Source organism: Bactrocera tryoni, chromosome 5 (assembly GCF_016617805.1).
Source record: "Bactrocera tryoni isolate S06 chromosome 5, CSIRO_BtryS06_freeze2, whole genome shotgun sequence".
In the NCBI taxonomy this organism is placed as follows: domain Eukaryota; kingdom Metazoa; phylum Arthropoda; class Insecta; order Diptera; family Tephritidae; genus Bactrocera; species Bactrocera tryoni.
In genome coordinates, this window is record NC_052503.1 from 46,652,919 (window position 1) to 46,673,393 (window position 20,475).

The following is a 20,475-nucleotide window of genomic DNA, read 5'->3' on the forward strand; positions in this document are numbered from 1 at the left end:
AGCCATTGTCACATATCGACGCAAAAACTCGGATTTATTATGCCTGAACATTTTGAAACACTCCTCCGAATCATAAATCATCGTCCTTATTTTTAGTCAAAATTATTTTGTGGATATTTCTAATGTTTTCATCGATAAGAACCTCTTTTGGGCGTCCGTCTTCAGTGCTCATTTCACCAAGTCGAAACTTAGCATAGCAATTCTTGATGGTTGATTTTGCTGAGGCAGTGTCCAGATACTCATTATCAAACCAATATTTTTATCAAAACGCAAAGCTCATTTTTATAAATTTTTTCATAATGACAAAAGTTGCTTTACTCAAAATCGTATAATTCACAAACGAATGATCCGACAACAGTAAAATTTATATACACGCCGTTTGAAGGTTAGGGCTAAAAAAAATAATTGTTTATTCTTGTAACGCCATTGATATGTCTGGTTAAGGGCTTTTCAATTAGCCTGCTACTTTACAATTCAGCAATTAAATTGTGTTATTAATTAGTTGATAGTGAACAGTGCTCTCTATGTGTAATAATCATAATGTCTATGACTGTGATGAATTTACAATAGAATAATCCAAAGTCGGATGAGTAAAAGCGTGTTTGAATATTAAATTCAGCGAATTCCCAAATTATTTTTACCGAGTATCAGACACTCTATTCTACCCGAAACTAACAGCAAGAAAGATCGCTGATAACAAATTCTAATCAGTTATTTTTTCCCAAAGTGTCCATAGCATAATATATACCAAACATAATTATATCAAGCTCCAAAATGGAAGGGTTTTGGAGTATAAATCATGGGTTTCCTCGAGTATAAAAACTGCTTTTTTCCAACAATTTTTTTCTCATATAAAAAATTAATTAACTTATCAGATTTTTTTATTGTTAAAAACCATATACTATTAACAAGAGAATTCTGTAATTTTTGAAAAAAAAAATTTATGCTCGACCATTGCGACTTCTTAGAAGTCTTTAAGAATTGTATCTCAAAGGCATGCGCAAATTTCATTAAAATCGATTGAGTAATTCTCGAGAAATCTTACCAACCGAGATTAAAACTGTTACTCGGTTGGACTTGAAAATTTAGGAAATTTAATAAGACAATAAAAAATTGATTTTTTGAAACCCGTAAACCCATGTAACCCTTAAGGGTCTAAATTTTTACTAGGAAACGCATCAATTTTAGAGACACACTGTTATCATATGATTTAGCTGTTTAGCTGTGTTTTTTACGATTTAACTTCAGCGCAGTAACCTCAAATAAATACCTCTGCAGCTGTGACATTTCACCACGTAACTGTCATTTCAAATGTCATTTTTCTCAAATTGCATATATATTTATACATATATTCTAAGTAGATACTCTCGCACAATTTCCTTTGACACACATTAATATTGTTATTATTATTTCTTTTTTCACGTTTTCTCCTCTTCATTGCACCTCTCCACATACAGGCTTCGTTGGCGAAGGTATTGGTTTCACGTATCGCGAATACTTGGTCTGGTACATCCTGTTCGTGATATTTGTGCCGTATGCAATGCTGCCGTTGCCACTGAAGTGGTGCGTCGTCGGCGGCACCATCACCGCCAGTTGTCATCTGGCCGTAATTACGATAATTAAAGTTAGGCGAAACGAAGTACGTAACCGACAAAAGCGCAATGTCAATGGCACAGTCGGCCTTATTATTATTATTCTATTGTATTGCATGTAGCGCACGCTGTCAGTGGGCTTTTTGAAAATAATTTTTATATTCAAAAGTGCCTGCAGAGTGTTGTGTTGTATTTATTTTTATACTTTCAGCGTGAAAATGTCAAAGGGCCTACGAATTTTATATTCTTTATTATTTAACATTTGTGTTTTTGTTTTTTTATTTCCTTACCATTTGTGCTTCGTTATGTTGTCAGCAATCAGATTGCATTGCATTTCAAGTGGTCGCAAACTTCATATTGTACACGGCAATTAATGTGGCTGGCATGTACACCAAGTATCTGACAGATCGTGGGCAGCGCCTTGCTTTCATCGAAACACACAAAGCCATGGAACATAAAAAGGAGTCGGAGAAGGAGTTGCAGCGAACGCAAAAGTTGCTGGACTCAAGTGAGTAACAACAAATTAAGTATGTAAATCTGTATTAGTATAAGAATTAAAACTGGCCACAAAACTTAAGGAAACTTTCATTGTTTTATAAAATACATATAAAAATATATGTAAATACAGGAGACAGTTTTGAAAATTTTAAAATATCTACATATATGTTTACTTCGTAACACCTTTTTAAACCTTTTTAAAATAAAAACATATTTTCAGAAAAATATACCCGAAACCCGTTCTCGGCCAATTACTTCCTTTTGGCTTTTATTATATTGTTCACACGCCCAAACTGTATTATTGCAGCTCTCCTTTCAGTATTCAGTCAATCATACGAAGTGACTCTCAGCTGGAATGATTCCCTGTAATAGGCTTCAAGTTTTCTAACAGGAGGTAACTGTTATTGAACAGTGTTGCTCTTAAAACCGAAAAACCCACACTCTCTAAATTAGTGCTGCTTTTTAACTCAACGGTCGTATTTCAGTTAGGGAAATGATTAAACAATACGTAAAAGAAATCAATTGAAGTAATGTTGGGACAGACTGGCAGCACTTACATTGCAACCTTGTAGTAACATGTCCTTCATGCAAAGAAAATAAGAACCATTTTCAAACATTTCCAACCCAAAAATAACCTCTAATAGTGGACATAAATTTCATAGCTTTCCAGGTTTTTGTTTATGTACTTAGGACTTACCATAAATACTGTTTATTTAAAGTGATTTTATGAATGAAAATTAATAAAAATGCATGATTGTATATAATAATGCTATATATTCAAATAAAACAAGTCAGGAAGGGCTAAGTTCGGGTGCAACCGAGGATTTTATATTGAATATATTTGAGTAGGGGGTAGTATATATGTACCAGAATTTAACTATTTTTGCTCATCCCACATACTACTAATATGCGACATACTCAAAAAAATGTTCCCTGGGTTTTATTAAGGTACCCTACATACAATCACCAATCATATGGAGCAAGGCCAAGTGGATGTTCGCAAATCGTGGTAATAGTTATTTGGGGGTAGGGTCAAGTTTTCGCCCAATTGTCTCTGTTTTAGCCGTAAAGATACACTGCTATGAATAAAATATGTTCTGAAATTTTCATTGAGATGACTCAAATATTGGCGGATATGTGCAGCATAAAGTGACCTAGAAGTTTGAAAATCTGTATATTAGGTTTATGGGAGCTCAGAGTAGCTCAAGTATTGACCCGATTCAATCCATTTTGTATACAAAGAAATGCTATTGTCAGAAAAGGATTATGTGTGAATCTCAATTTCATATAACACACATTGAACGATACTTTCGGTCAAAAGTCAATTATTAGTGAGGAAAGTGAAAGAATCAAATTGAATTTAAAATTGTGTTATAGGGGAAGTAGGCGTGTTTGTAATGCGATTTCGCTCATTTTCACACACTGTGATATAAAAATTTAAGAAGATATCACATACTAAATTTAGTCGAATTCGATCGGTCGGGTTCCGAGGTATCGGATTTCACCAAAAAGTGGGCGGTGCCCATTGTCCAATTTTCACTCCGGTTCCGATAGAGCCCCCTTATACCATTTAAATACTACGAGTCTAGAATAATTTAGCAGGATTCAATTAAAATAAATAAATGGAAGCAGTACTCATTTTATGCAAGTGACCAACCTAATTCGACGTGCTTTTTTTAAACGGGGGAAAGGTGGGGAAAAAGTTTAAGTTTATGTGATAAGTAGACACTCTGTAGTTTAGTAAAAAAAATTCGTTTATAACTCAACCTCCCCCGACACTATAACAAAAACACTAATTTCTAAAAAATAAAAAAAAATATTTTTTCGTTATATGATATTTCATTGTCTTCCCGAAAAAAAACGAAATAATACATTAACTAAATTAATCTTTATATTATTAAAATTAAATGCATACAATGTTGTCCAGAATCCATAACAAATATTTTCCATAACTCACTTCACGCAACACAAAAAGCCATTTGCAATTTCGAGAATAATAGAGAGGATCGATAATAAGGACGTGCGTACTGAACGAAGTCTAGGTTCCGACTACTTGTGTGGCAATATAGCGGACTGAAGGTCAATAATTTAGTCGGTTTATTGTAGTATGGTTTGTAATTCTCACTTTTGTCCGGTTTTTGAAGGCGAATACTTTTATGTGCGAAGTTTGTAATACCCAGGAAGAACGCCGATAACTCGGGGACTAATATATTTATATACATATATATAAAGGATCAACATGGCGAACTGAGTCGATTTAGCCACGTCCATCTGTCTTTTCGTCTGTCTGTCCATAAATACGCGTACTAATCCCTCAGTTTTTAAGACATCTATCTGAATCGGTCACTATAGCTTGAAGCTGCCATGCAAACTGAAACTTCGGAGCCAAGTGCTTTTAGGGTAAACCTTTTCACCTGATAATTAGTGCATTGGTGCAACCTTCGAAGAAATTGTTTAGGTCAGATCACTATATAGCTGCCATACAAGCTGAACAATCGGATTAACCGCTTTTAAGAAAATTTTTTAATTTGACGAGATGTATTCTAAAAATGTAACATCAATAATTGTCTTAGGCATTGGTGCAATCTCCAAAGAAATTATTCAGATCGAAAGTCCACAGCATATAGCGCCAAGTGTGAATAAAGCCCAAATGAAATTTATTAACTTATCAAAAAACTTAATATTTCGAGAATGTTTGCTTATCGCACTGTCGAACGGTTTTCCCAAACGTCTTCAATTAATGACAGAAAGAGCAATTGCCGTCCTCATGTGATTCGAACCAATTCAGCCATAAAAACTATTCGTGAACACTTTCGCAAAAAGGCTTATTCGAGATGTTTTCCACATGAAATGCGATCAACGGCCATAAAAGTATGCTTTTTACAGAAGAAAATAATTTCACTGTAGAAGAAGATTTAATTAAGCAAAACTACAAAATCTACGCAAAAACTTCGGAAGAAGAAAAAAATATTATTTCAATGGTTCAACGGTGTCACCATCCAGCTGCTGTAATGGTTTGGTGGAGAGTCTCCTATAAAGGCGTTGCAACTATTCACTTCTGTTAAAAAGGGGTTAAAACTGGAGCAAAAGTGAAGCCATAGAATGTTTTAGAAGGCGTGGTTAATTAGTTAAGCAGTACTCTCTACGATGTAGATTATTAGATCTTCCAGCATAATTCTGCTCCATCACAGAAGGCAAAAACCACCCAGCAGTGACTAGAAATCATTATTCATGGATTCATAGCTCCAGATGATTAGCCGCCTAGAAGTCCATATTTGAATTCATTGGACTGCAGTTTGTATTCCCAGTTGGAAAGCATGTCCTGTCGAATACCACACAGAAACAGCTGCATAGGCAACATACCCCACAACTCACTACTGATTTCAAAAACTGCTTTGAATTACTTGTGTCCAAATGAATTAACAAACTTCTCTTATTTATGTATGTCTATTGATAGCTAAGCAACATGATCACACACGAGTACTTCGGATCAAAAGTCCTCGGGGGTTTTTTACCACTCTTAACCCATTGAATTTACAAGTTCTGCTCAAAAACTTTATAAATTTTGCATTCCAACATATTCGTAAATATATGCATATTAACATGGTTTACATAACCAAAGCACTGAATTATTACACAGAGCAGAATGTATGCAAACCCGAAAATCAAATCCACTTCTTTTTTTTTTTAATCCATTTCTCGTTGTCGCAAAAGAAAACTTTCCTTACAACATTTTATGCATTTCGGTGTAAATGAGTAAAACTACTCAAATGTTATTAAGAAATGTGGCATACTTTTGGGCACTTGAGTCTTTACCTGGCAGAGCTGCTTGCAATTTGCCTTTCAACTTAAACTTGTGTGGTTTTGTGTGTTGAATTAAAATTATTTGTATTATTTTTGTACTTTTTGCTGAATATATTTAAAACTGTGATCAAAACTGCATAAAACCAAACTAACCTGTTTTGCATTTTCTTTTACACAGTACTTCCGAACATTGTGAACAATCAAATACGAGCCGAAATGTATAAAGGCACCGATCCCACCGTCGAAACCCAATTCAATAAGCTCTACGTATACCCAATGGATAATGTCAGTATACTATTCGCGGATATCAAGGTGAGCAAAGCGTATAATTTTACTATATTTAGAACAGAAATTAACTAAAATAAAATCGCTGTGTGAAAATTGATATATAAGTAGTGAGGCAGTCTTATCGTGAAAGCCTTCTTATAATAAAGTTTGACATTTAACAGTTTTTGCCATATAAAAGTGATTTAGAATTACTTCGAACAATAATGTTAGTAAAAAAAATTAAATTAAATTGATCTTTTACGTACTACAAATACAGTACGTAAAGTAAAAATAGGGGTACAATCGAGTATAGTACATATACCATTTGATTCGATATGTTACAGTTTACTCGATTAAAAATATACACATCTGGACGTCTAAGAGCAACTTTTTTAGAGCATTTCTAAAACATATGATTTCTTTCTTCAATCAAAAGCTGGCATCACCACTATCCAAAGATGTGAAATAAAACGAAATGGCTAGGAGAATCATTGTGCCTTGGAAAATTTTGGAGCGCAGACGCATCCTAACATAACAGTTACACGGCGGCTGAAAACAATTAAAATTTTTTCTCATAGACTAATCTCATGGTACCGCATAGAGGCTTATAGACAAGCCGGACCGCATAAAATAAACAATTATGATTTTGTTTAGAAGAAATAGCAAAAGATTTACAACACAAATTTTCGATAGACATATCTCAACCGCCAACTGCAACCTCGTTTACTTAGTTAACTTTTGTAACCCAGTGAAGGCACACAGAAAATCATTAGATCTTAAATCTGCGAAGTAAACAGAATAACTAATAAACTATAAAAGATAGTGTCGTGAAGTACCTCTGCAAGACCTTGTGAGTCGATTGAAGACGTTTAAATCGCTGGAACAATGGAGATACTTCCAGCCTGTATGTATGTAACCCTGTGATCATTCTAAAACGAAATTTCGAGAGTATATACTATTTTATACGTAGATCTATCAAAAAATCGGGTAATAAACTTCAAAAAATATATTATTATTATTTGCGATTGATTTTCACTTAACTAACTTAGAACTGATAATGTCAGTAAAATTCTCATTTTCCTTGAGAAAAATGCTTAATTTTCTGAAAATGTCTTATAAAACTAAGAGAATATGAGGATAGCCCACGTATTTATCAATAAATAGACAATTAGTTGGAGTCATCAACCGTTTAGTTATACAGTCAACAGAGCTACTAAGTTTGTAATACCCAGAAACTCAAAGCCCTTGGATCCATCCACGTGGACAGGGATCACATCTTCCTTACCATTTTTAGAGCGCTGGAGCTTTGTGACCATATGTGATATAAAAGAGGGCACCCATAGGCCATAGGTCGCAGTGCGAAACCTCAATTAATTTGTATCTATCTATATAAACCCAGACGGAAACGTCGGGAACCCTATAAAATATATTTATGAATAATAAGCTTAACGATCTGCTTGGAATTTACCAATGTCCGCCTGTCCGTCTGTATATATATGAACTGAGGATCCAGTTTTTCAAATATCAATCTGAAAATTTTCACCAGTCTTTTATTACCAAGAAGCTGTTCATTTGTTGGAACACTCGATATCGGATTATTGTAGCTTGTAGCTGCCATACAAACTGAATGATCCAACTTAAGTCCTTATACGGAATGTTATTTTATTTGTCAAGGTATCTTCACGAAATTCGGCATAGTTTGTTGCCTCGCCACAATCTTCGAACATATTGTTCAAGTCGAACCACATTGCTTATAGCTTCCATGCAAACTGACAGTTTTTTTTTTTCAAAATTATTTTATTTATTGAATCTGCCTTTTCTTAAAGCCTAACAATAAGTTATAAAATCTTAAATCTCTTAATTTGATCAAAATCAGTGTAAAGAAAGGGTAATACTATTCCATGATCCAAAACAATTATTCTTAACGTTCTTCATTGTTTTTAACTAAGTAACGACTGGTACGCAAAGAATCTCATAAGTTTGTTTATTTGATTAAATCTCAAAATCCCGCATACCGAACTTTATTAAGAGATGCGAAAGGTTAAATTCAGCCCGACCACTAAACCCTTGAGTTTTTAATCATCAATCTCCATGATGTTTGACAAAAAGGACCACTATGGAAGTAATTTGTATCCGTAGTTCGTGGTATCATTAACCAAACCAGATATTGGTACAAAATAAATATCGACAAAAGACCGATTTAGTTTTAAGCACCGCCGTATATTTAGAAACCTAGTTGTAAAAGTCTCTTTATGCTGAGAAACCTTGTTGTAAAAATATCTTTATATTTGTTACAGGGTTTCACTGAGTTAGCAAGTAAAACATCCGCCCAGCAGCTTGTCAAAATTTTAAACGATTTGTTTGCACGTTTCGACCGTATCGCCGAGGTAAGTAAAAATTAAGTAACTTTATTAATTAAGCGATAGTATAGAGCTTTCCCTCACATTTTTCCTTAATTAGTTCTCTTTTACAACATAGATTTAAAACATATTATTTGAAGATATTTCATTTTACAAATTTCGAAAAGGCGATCCTAGAAATAACAGACAGATGCCAAATAATTTCCAGTAACTTCCGGTACTTTGCTATGAAAGGCCAAAGCTAGAGCTTATTTATGCATTCTGAGTATTAAAACTATCTGACAATTTATCCTCCAATCCTTTCATATAATTAATCACAAATTCTGAAATATGTCGAAATAACGATATGGGTTCACAAAGAGCGTAGCCTGATTTAAATAGCGGTTTGCAAAGCAATCCCATGTGACTGCTGCATTATAATATTATTTACAATCTTCTTTGTCAAATCTTCGTTTATGTTTTGAAGCAGTTAAAAGTACAATTTTTTATTTCGTCCTATTTTATTATGTGGCTTTTAACCATTCAAGCTACAAGAAACTAAAGACATCTCAGTAAACATTAACAGTACATAAGTATGTATGTCTGTCACTTTGCTTGAATTACTTTGACATTTATCGGAAGCAAATAGCGCACTTAAGTGACGGCATCATCTGTCACTGTTCGCACATACCCGTCACCCAAGTTACGGCGTCTCTTCTTATATACTATATATGGTTGGCAGTAAAACTTGAGTTACATGCGTAAATGTGCAGACACAAGAAAACCAACAACAATAATAAACAATTGACCAAGTAGTGAAATGAAGCCAAATTGCTAAAGATAAGACACGAATGTAAATATAAAATTTTTACGTTTTTCCGGTTTGGCCCTGGACGTTGATGCATCATGTTGTGTCCACTATTGCTGTTGTTATTGTTATTATTATTATTGCAACTACATGCTGACGCTGTTGTGTTCGCTTCATTTGACCGCAACCGCAGGACAATCACTGTTTGCGTGTGAAACTCTTGGGCGATTGCTATTACTGTGTGTCACAGTTCGAGAGCGACAACTGGAAGACGCGACCGGATCATGCGGTGTGCAGTGTGGAGACTGGACTGCATATGATAAAGGCAATCAAGGATGTGCGGCTACACACGCATGTAAGTATAATATTTTATAAACAAACACACACAGCTATATAGTGTTTATATGTATAAGTTTTAACGGGATGTTTGCGGTAACAAAATATGCATGCACGGTTTTCATTCAGAATGACGCAAAGCAGAAATGCGGTTTTAAATTCAAGCACTTAGTGCAAGAATAACAAATACGTGGCACAAATTTTTTCACTTATATAATGTTCAAAAGCTTTATTATATTAGGTTGTCAAAAAAGTCTTGCGGTATTTTCGCTAGTTGGCGCGTAATTCTGTTTTATTCGTCGCATCGGATCATGCTATTTTTGGAAAGCTCATTTCACGCGCTAACACGTGTTTGATTGATTGTCGTTTCTTTTAAGACGTTTGCGGCTATTTTACAGTATTTCCACCGCACAACGATGATTTCAACGTTTTCGTTCTGGTGTAGAGGTGGTCGAAGATGCGCCACGCTCCGGAAGGCCTGTCGTCGAAAATTGCGATAAAATCGCTGAATTGGTCAAAAGAGACAGGCATAGTAGCAGCCGTAGCATCGGTCAAGAGCTGGGCATGAGTCACCAAAAATTCATTTCAATTTCAATAAAAAAAAATTCAATAAAAATACCGCAAGATTTTTTTGACAACCCATTATTTACTTATATTGTCGAAATCTGCAACTTTTGAAACTACATCTGAAATCTAAACTAACGCTTTGTTAGTTCAATGTTCACGGTTGTTTTTAACATCTAAAACTAACCTACAAAGAGCTTTCCAAAGTGAACAGGACTTTTTGAATCTAGCGCCCCCTGGTGGCGCCATCTATATATCGACTAGTGCGTTAGAATCTGCTATCTTTACCGATTGTCCAGTGAGAATTTCGTGACATTTCATTGATTGGAAGTGAAGTTATTGCGTTTTAAGTGTATGTTTGTGTTATCTGTGCGAAAATGAGCTTCGAACAAAGAGCCAACATTAAATTTTGTTTTAAAATTGGTAAAACTTTTACCGAAACGTTTCAATTGATGAAACAAGTTTATGGCGATGATTGCCTATCCCGTAACAGAGTGCACGAGTGGTTTCAACGTTTTCAAAGTGGTCGTGAGGACATAAATGAAGATCAACATGTGGGCCAATAAATTCCGTGATCATCGGAAATTCCATCGAAACTGTGCGTGAAAAACATCAATTTATCGCATTTTGTCGGAACATTTGGGCTTAAGAAAGGTGTTTACATGATTCGTTCTGCACAAATTGACTTACGACCAAAAATTTCTCAGAATCCAACATTCGAAGGACATCATTAAAGAGGTCAAAAAGGACAAAAACTTCCTTTACATTATTGTTACTGGTGACGAAACGTGGTGTTTCCAATATAATCGCGAACCGAAACACCAGAGTGCTGAATGGAAGGCACCGGACGAGCCAAAACCCAAAAATTCGCGCATGGAGAAGTCAAAAGTGAAGACAATGCTGATTTGTTTTTATGATTTCAAGAGTATGGTCTACAAAGAATTTGTTCCACCCGGCCAAAACATTAATGCAGTATTCTACCTTGGAGTTTTGAAGCATTTGGTGCGCCGTATTCGACGTGTTCGGCCCGAATATCGCGAAGATGAAAGTTGGCGTTTGTTGCACGATAATGCGCCGTCTCATCGATCGCTTGTGATCGATTATTTCACCAAAAATTACATTTTAACCATTAACTACTCCCCGTATTCACCTGATATGGCACCGTGTGACTTCTTCCTTTTCGGACAAATGCATTTGCCCATGAAAGGAAAGCGTTAAGAAGACATAGAGCCCATTCAAAAGGCTTGCACCGGCATACTGGCGGCCATACCGTTTCCATATTCCAAAATTTTAATTTATGGGTGACTTTTACACGTTTCGGTATATGCCTAAATCAATAACGAATATATTGGGAATACAATTGTTGTACCAAAGGGTCCCTTATTCATTGTCCACCATCAATGCATTTCACATTATAAACAAAATATATGTAAGAATATTGAAAAAAATATCGGAAAATTGTAATTTAAATTCCCCAAGGAAATAACATTTCAAAAAAAAATTTGCTAAGTTGGTAGGATTGTCCTTAATTACTAAGTCAAATATAAGAGCGATCTGTCAACCAGTTTCCTGCTTAAGTCGGTACACCTCAGTAGTATGTTGCCTTCAAAGACCTTCGACCTCTTCAACTGATGATAATATTAAAAAAAAGTGAAGGATATGGTGCTAAAAAATCGTCAGGAAATTTTTAGAGAGATGACTTATCTCGCGAGTCCGTTCGAATGATTTTGGCGTATATTTTGAGTAAGAAGCGTGTTCTTGCTCGACTCGTCCGGATAAAGCTGAATTCTTTTTAAAAAGAGTATCGTAAACAGGTCTCTTTGGACATGCTTGATCGTGCGAACTACGATTCCACATTCATGAATACTATTGTAAGAGTATTATAACTGCCGATGGATTTATGAGTTTGACATGCAACCAAGACCGATCAACCACTGTATTCACCAGACTTGGTTCCATGTGATTTTTATTATTTACTAAACTGAAACTTCGGCCACCCGAAAATGTGCTTAAGAAAAGTGTTGCGGCGGCTAGAAAAATTATCGGTATTGCATTAAATCTGGTGGGGAATATTTTGAAGGCAGGTACTTTTTTGTAAAGCCTTATTTAATTTCATACCAAAATCTATGAAACGAGATATTTTGATCAACCTGTACGGAATAGTCTGATCGCAATAATTTGGACATTGCTAAGGTATGCTAAGAACATATTTTCAGTCAATTTTATAAATACATACATATGTATCTCATATTTTTTATAACTTGTGTGTGGAGGTATATGGCGACTAAGAGAGGCCTACCCCCCATTCACTGTTTGCACTATACGGGCCGATACTTTGATTGGTGCTTCAAAGTATTGGTATTAGATGGTATTTAAAATTGTCTTATATGGGAAGTGGACGCGTTGTAGTTCGATTTCGCTCATTTTCGTACTGGAAAATAAGAATTACAAGATATCATTGCGTAGCAAATTCGGTCGATATCTATCCTGGAAGTTCTGAGATATTAGTTTTCACAGTGTGGGCGTGACAGTGGTCCGATTACGACCATGAGGGAACTCGTTCCTTCTGTTGCCAAGTTTCATTACATCTCCAGTTACATCCGGATTCCAACTCGCCATCCTGATCATGAGTGTACAAGGAGCGTTCCAAAGTAAACAGGACTTAAAAAAAAACGGAACAAATGGTTTTTTTCGGCAAAATCAATTTATTTTATTCAAAATAGTCTCCTTCTGCTTCAATACAGCTTTCTGCACGGTCCAAAAGCATGTCGAACGAGTGCTTTAGCTCGTTGGCCGGTATGGCCGTCAGCATGTCGGTGCAAACCTTTTGAGCCTGCATAACGCTTTCCTTCATGAGCAAATGTATTTTCCGAAAAAGAAGAAGTCGCTCGGTGCTATATCAGGTGAAAACGGGGACTGGTTAATGGTTAAAATGTTTTTTTGGTAAAATAATAGTCCTTCAAATGTTGGATTCTGAGCAATTTTTGGTCGTCAGTCAATTTGTGCGGAACAAACCGTGCACACCCCTTTCGCAATCCCAAAAGTTCAGTAAAAATGCAATAAATCCATGTTTTGGCCAAAAACTTGTTTTATCAATTGAAACGTTTCGGTAAAAGTTTTACAAATTTTAAAACAAAATTTAATATTGGCTCTGTGTGCGAAGCTCATTTTCACACCGATAACACAAACACACTGACACTTAAAACGCAATAACTTCACTTCCAGTGGTGAATCGATAAAAATATATCGATAGCAGATTTTAACGCACCAGACGACATATAGATGGCGCCACCAGGGGGCGCTAGATTCAAAAAGTCCTGTTTACTTTGGAACGCACCTTGTATGTAGCAACAGGTTGCAAGAGTACAAAAACTGCAAGGCGGAGAACCTTCCCTTTGTAATTAAGAGTTCATACTTGGATTGACTTTCTTAGAGGGGTCTAAAAGCCTGCTTTGCAAAGTACTGAGCATGTATGTATTCGTTTTTTTCACCCACTCTATATACATATACGTATGATATTATATATATCGTTTATATATTACAATATACTATAATATATTCATTCCTATGTACCTATATGTGTAATGTCAATTAATAGTAAAATCAAAAGACTACACATGGAAGGGTGAACCCGAAAATATACAGAAGTTCGCCTATCAATATTTTTGCAATATTTTTGTTTTCAAACAGCATATTGATGCCAAAAAATATTGCCAGCACCAATAAAATTGTTCATCTGACATATAATTTCTCCGAAATGCACGGAAAAAATTAATAGGAACTATATCCACCCAGTTTTTGTACCACAGGTTCACTTTATATAAATCATAAAAATTCGAGTACATATTGGTGACACCAAACTCAGACATTAACACCTTGCTGTATTACAGAGGCGCCTTCATGAACGAGTTTATATGTATATTGTAGTTGGAGGCATAAAAATCACAAGAGCAGCAATGTCAGTTTTGAGGCGGCAGAAACGGTGTTTTTATTGACCGGCAGTTGGCTTTATTGTGTTTTCATACGGTCGCTATCGAAACAAACCAAAAATTTACAACCAACATGTGCGCCATAACTTGTTGCCGTGTGTGTATATGTGACTTTTCACACCGATTCATATGAGTGCTGATTACATGTATGTATATATGTATAAAGGTGTGTTGCTGACACGAGCGATTCGAGGCTCGAGGTTCGAGGTTCGAGGTAACGGCGTCAATGTTGACAATTCATTTGCATGGAAATCGCTTTGAATGCATTTTGCCCTGTCAGCGGCAAACAAAAATGCACCGTGCACTCACACACATACGCACCTGTCCAACAATGCACACAATGGCCAGCTAAATGCTTGTGATTTTGTGCAGGTGAAAAATTATTAAATTTAATGCTTAAATTATGCGATAGTGCAACACAACGCGAAAGCGTAAACAATACCGACAAAAATCGATGAAATCTGTAAAAGTGGTGAACTCTGTGCTTCTCGGCTATCCGAGCGCTTTCAGCTTCTGCAAATTATGGCATGTGGGTCTTTGTGTTTGCATTGGCTTTGAAACCTGCTGGTACTTCCGAATCCTCTTCAGAACATGTGTCTGTAAAATGTGCTCATTCATGAGTGTGTTTGTTATATTTTTGTATATGTTTGGATGCACATATGATTTATGTTATTTAGCAAGTGTACGTGAGCCCAAAATCTGGGGCTACAACCACAACTTCAGCAGCCACTTTATGACCCATTTTAAAAGAATGTAGTATTGCAACCGCCAGTTTATTTTACACGTAAAACATACGTGGTTTCAACGTTGATCAACGGTGTTACATCCCTACAGTCTAAATACAATATATTATATTATAAACCACACACGTGTATTCAAAACACATGCAGTACATATGAAACCCCAGATGAAAAAAAATAAAATCTCAAACTTTTTGCATCGATATACTTAGAGCCTTTAAAAGAAATTGTCTCTTGAATAAAACAGATGAGCCATCAATGATGTATTGCTGCACCTATATTACATCAGAAAATGCAGTAAAGTTTTCTCTGCACTTAGAAAATGATTACTCCCCAGACCCATAAAACTAAGTTAGTACTTCACACTCCTACATAAGATACACCTCAAGATTTTGTGTACATCTATTGAGCACTCGCGTGATTTTAATCAAAATATTTTAAAGATATCTTCTTCTTCTTTATTGGCGTAGAAACTGCTTGCGCGGTTATAGCCGAGTTAACAATAGCGCGCCAGTCGTTTCATTTTTCGCAAAGTGGCAATTGGAGATACCAAGCGAAGCCAGGAACTTCTCCATCTGATCTCTCCAACCAAGTGAAGCTCTTCTTTTTCCTCTGCTTCCACCAACGGGTACTGCATCGAACACTACGACGAAATGACCTAGCCAGTGAAACCTTTGTCTCTGGAATCGCTGAACTATGTCCATAATACCGTAATGCTCATCGTTCCATCACCTGCGGCATTCTCCGTTATCAATGTCCAAGAAATCATAAGTCTTCCACAAAATCTTTATCTTGAAAACTGCTAACCCCGACTCATTAGATGTTGTCATTGTCTATGCCTTCGCACGTAATATCATCGGCGTACGCCTTCAGCTGAGCACTATTATAGATGATTTTATCTTTATACCCTGAACAGGGTATATTAAGTTTGTCTCGATGCTTGTAACACCCAGAAGGAATCGTCGGAGACCCTATAAAGTACATATATAAATGATCAGTATGTCGAGCTGAGTCGATTTAGCCATGTCCGTCTGTCTGTCTATATATATACGAACTAGTCCCTCAGTTTTTAAGATATCGTTCTGAAATTTTGCAAACGTCATTTTCTCTTCAAGAAGCTGCTCATTTGTCGGAACGGCCGATATCGGACCACTATAACATATAGCTGCCATACAAACGATCGGAATGAAATGCTTGTATGGAAAACTTTCACATTTGACAAGATATATTAACGAAACTTGATATATGTTATTTTCTAAAGCAACAATGTAATCTTCGAAGAAATTGATCAGATCGGTTAACTATAGCATATAGCTTCCATACAAACTGAACACATAGTTACTAACAGAAATGCACCTGTGCAGCTTCGGTGCAACCGAAGTTAACGTTTTTTCTTGTTTTATTTAGCCTTTTTTCAGCAATAACATAGAAGGAAGAAATCACGCTTTCACTACCGTTTAGCAGACTTATGAAGTGCTCTCTCCATAAATTCTGGACATCCAGCTATATCACTTCTTCGGGCATTACATATAAGAGTATGCTTTGAAACCTTCTGCTAGTCACCAAATCTTTTCATAGAATTTTCGAGTATTACCCAAGTCGCTCAGTTTCTCATGTTCTTCATATTCAAGCATTTCGAACTCTTTCCTTTTCGTCTGCATAAGAGTCGTGCTTCCTTCCTCAATTCTCGGTATCTATCCACCCTGCTCGTGTTGAGATCAATCGCAACGTTGCGTGATAGGTAGTCTGTTTATCGATCAGAACATGGTTGATCCGGTTTTGAGCATTTTGATCGGGACACAGCCAATTGTGCAGTAATCTGGTACTATAGATAACGATATTTCTGTCCAAGACCCAGTCAATCAGTCTCTATCCATTTGGACCTGTTTCACCATGAAACTGAAGTTGCCAATATTTTGCGGAAAATACATTATTTGCCCATCCTGGCGTTAAAGTCGGTAAGCACAATTTCGACAGCATGCCAACTGAGTCTCTCTCTCACCACGAATCCAACACCGTATTTATGCTCTTTTATAAGGCTGCTGTAGTAAATGTCACAAGGACGTACTCGGCACGTGTATGCAACGGCACCTTTCCGATGTGAGTACGAAACATTACAGGTGCATGTACTTAAATTATACTCCTCAACATCTTTGCTGTGGCCGGCATTAAAGTAGGTTTTTTCATCCGAAGCTGTTGTCTCTTTTTCATTGAAGGTGGTTTTTGCACGGCAGCTATGTGCTATAGTTGTCCGATATCGCTTTTGCGACAAATGAGTAGTTTCTTGATGAGAAAGGTACTAGTCTACAATTTCAGATCGATCGGCTAAATCGACTCAGTTCCTCACGCTGATCATTTATACTTTTGTATATAATGTGTACAAATATATAGGGTACCTTCCTTTGGGATGTTATAAACATCGTGGTAAACTTCATATACCCTGTAAAACAGTAAAAAACTGAGATCATATTTATTCACTCGAGTACAAGTACTGGCATAAGTTTGATTTACTTTTGCCTCGTTTAAAGTTTGTTCCTCTGAGGCAAAGATTGAACTGAATGAGTCTGTAGCAGATTTCATCTAAGTGAAGAAGTTTTCATCATTTTACGTCGAGATCTTAAATTGAAAGCGTACAAAATACAGCTTGTGCAAGAACTGAAGCCGCTCGACCTTCCCAAGTAACACAGCTTCGCTCTATGGGCTCTTAAAAAGTTCTAAGAAGATCCGACGTTTTCGAGCCAAATTTTGTTCAGCTGATGAGGCCCACTTTTGGCTCAGTGGGTCTGTGAACACGGATTTGAGACGAAGACCAACCTGAAGAGATTCAAAAGCTGCCATTTCATCAAAAAATTACCAAAGATCTATATTTCTTCAATAATGATACCGGTGAGAACGTAATCGCCAATGGTGACCGTTATTGCGCCATTATAAGCAACTATTTGATGCCTTAAATTGTAGCTCGTGATCTCGGCGACATTTATTTTTGACAAGACGGCGCCACTTCCCACACTTCGCATCAATCAATGGATTTATTAAGAGAACACTTCGGTGAGCAGATAATTTCACGTTTTGTGCCGGACAATTGGCCACCAAAATCGTGTGATATCACACCGTTAGACTTTTTTCCTGTGGGGATATGTAAAGTCTATAGTCTATGCTGACAATCCCGCTTGGAGCAAAATAGCACGCGTGTCATTCGTCGTTAAGAGTCAAAATGCTCGAACGAGTTATCGAAAATTGGACTCAACGGATGAACCATCTGAGACGTAGCCGCGGCCAACACTTGAAAGAGATAATCTTCAAAAAGCAAATGCCAATGAATGATTTTTCGAATGATAATAAAATTAAATTTAAAGTTTCTGTGCTTTTGCTTTAAGCAAGTAGAGAACCTCGAACCTGGATCACCCTTTAATAACTTATGACAAATTTTTATATTTAGTAAGACTCCCTTAGCATTCAGTTCATGTTGTAAACGGTTTTTGATGGAATTCATCAACTTTGGATTAATATTCCAATGGAATTTTATGCCACTCTTTCATATGGCAGATTTCAGTGACCCACGTTTTGCTCTAAGTAACAAACAATTTTCGAAAGGGTTAACATAAGTTAGGGTTACGTTGTTTTACAATAAAAATAAAGTTTTAAAAAAGCAAAAGTGTACGATATTATCATTTAAAGTCAAAAAGTGTGCACTTTAATTTCAGTGTTTTTTGCTTCGACGAACTATAATTGCCTCTTTTCACTTAAATCCCCACATTACAGAGAGTTAATTACTTCCATCGTAAATATCACTTATGTTACTTACAATTGAATATTTTTCATGTAATTTTTTTCATAACGGAACTTGCTTTTTGAGACCCGCAAAAAAGTGGAGTTATTTTCGAAAAGTAAAAATATTTACACTTCATGTGCGTTTACATAGCATATACTAAAATATGTGAAAGTATTTTTTTATGCACATAACACACAAATATCGTATTTGCCTTACAGTAAAAATTTGGTTTTTTTCGAATTCTCGCACAGGTCGATTTAAATATGCGCATCGGCATTCATAGCGGTTCGGTGATGTGCGGCGTGTTGGGCAATAAAAAATGGCATTTTGATGTTTGGTCGAACGATGTTATTATTGCAAATCACATGGAATCTGGCGGTATTCCCGGGTGAGTATTAAATTTCCAATAAATCTTTGAACACATGTCAGGAAAAAGTGTAAGCGAAAAGCTTTCGGAACACTCATATAAAATTACTCTAAAAATGATTTTAGTTTAATTTTATTGGAAGAATATGAATATTGTATTGTAAACAAGCATATTGGCAAGGTTATATATCCACATATTTACACATCGAACGAAAATTAATCACAATTTACATATCGTGCCAAATGCTTATTATCAACTTATCAAAAAATTAAATAAAATGTATTATGACAGCACGCCTACAAAAGTAAAGCAAACATTTTTAAAATGGCAATTAGTTTCTCCACATTGTCTTCTATTACCTTGACTCAGCGATGCTCAAACTTTTTTAACCCATCTGTAAAGTACGTTTTGTGGAGACTTTACAAGCTAATTTCCTTATATATTCTTATTCGAGTCAAGTTTCTATCCTACTTTGACTTTAATTTTTGTTTCAAACGATCCATGGCCAGTAAATCCATATTTTGTCAATGGTCACGGTCACGGTATGTTTTTAAACAGAAACAAATACTACTGTGAAGTGGTCTCACAGTTGCTTATGTTCTCCTTTCTCATTTCTTTCATTTTACACTTAAGATTAAACTGATGAATCACGATTATAAAAAAAATTTTGCCCAGCTTGCATTATAACGAAGCCAAGTATTTAGGTGGCATCAAGCAATCCAAGAAGGTCGTCAAGTCATCGAAAACTTGTCTCATAAGAGTCGTCTGAGTTTATGACGATAACATCGAAAAAGTAAAAAAAAAAACAATGCCTGAAAAAAGTCGTCTTGGCAGTCAATCTATAAACTCAATCATTTTGGCTACTGTTTTGATTTGCAGCGTGTCATTGCTAGACTTGTACCAAAAGACAGGAAAAAAAATTTAGCATAGTTGTAACAGACTTTTGGGTCAAACGCGAAACGGCAGTCACCACCGTATTCACAAAATTTTACTCCCTGAGACTTTTTTATTTTGAAATAGAGAAATTCGCTTCCAGCAGTTCACTCACCCAGTATAAAAAAATGCCAGGCAAACTTTTCGCGTCGTAAACGCTTCACAAAAATTATACCAAAGGTTGTACCAATCTAGGAATCAAATTTTATTGATTCGGCTTATGCGCGCAGTTTAAACACACAAGTCCGAGATAAACTTTATTTGAAATATTTAGGGCGTAAATATATATTCAAAATAGAACTATTAAGTGTACGCTTAAAGGCGCCCCATGAGCTTTTCCAAACTTTCCAAGAATAAATTACCGTCAATTTGAAATCCGCACAGTTTACTACTGTGGCCAAATAGTAAGACTGTGTTCACAATTTTAAAATGCTTAATTTATTCTTCAAAATCTATATCGTCCCTT

The 20,475-nt window shown here is 35.9% G+C and overlaps 1 protein-coding gene across 3 annotated transcripts in view; it reads left to right on the top strand.

Annotated features, from left to right (window-relative positions):
• The first annotated feature begins 1,851 nt into the window (after nt 1-1,851).
• LOC120777444 (adenylyl cyclase 78C) overlaps nt 1,852-20,475 on the top strand; it is a 38,905-nt gene continuing 20,281 nt past the window's right edge. The window contains exons 1-5 of one of the 3 annotated variants that reach the window (XM_040108756.1): nt 1,852-2,100; nt 6,073-6,206; nt 8,459-8,548; nt 9,502-9,663; nt 18,961-19,097. In XM_040108756.1, coding sequence (XP_039964690.1) covers nt 1,977-2,100; nt 6,073-6,206; nt 8,459-8,548; nt 9,502-9,663; nt 18,961-19,097 — 647 coding nt within the window. In that variant the 5' untranslated portion in view covers nt 1,852-1,976. The remainder of the gene's footprint in view (nt 2,101-6,072; nt 6,207-8,458; nt 8,549-9,501; nt 9,664-18,960; nt 19,098-20,475) is intronic. The other 2 variants (XM_040108757.1, XM_040108758.1) reach the window with 2 other exon arrangements.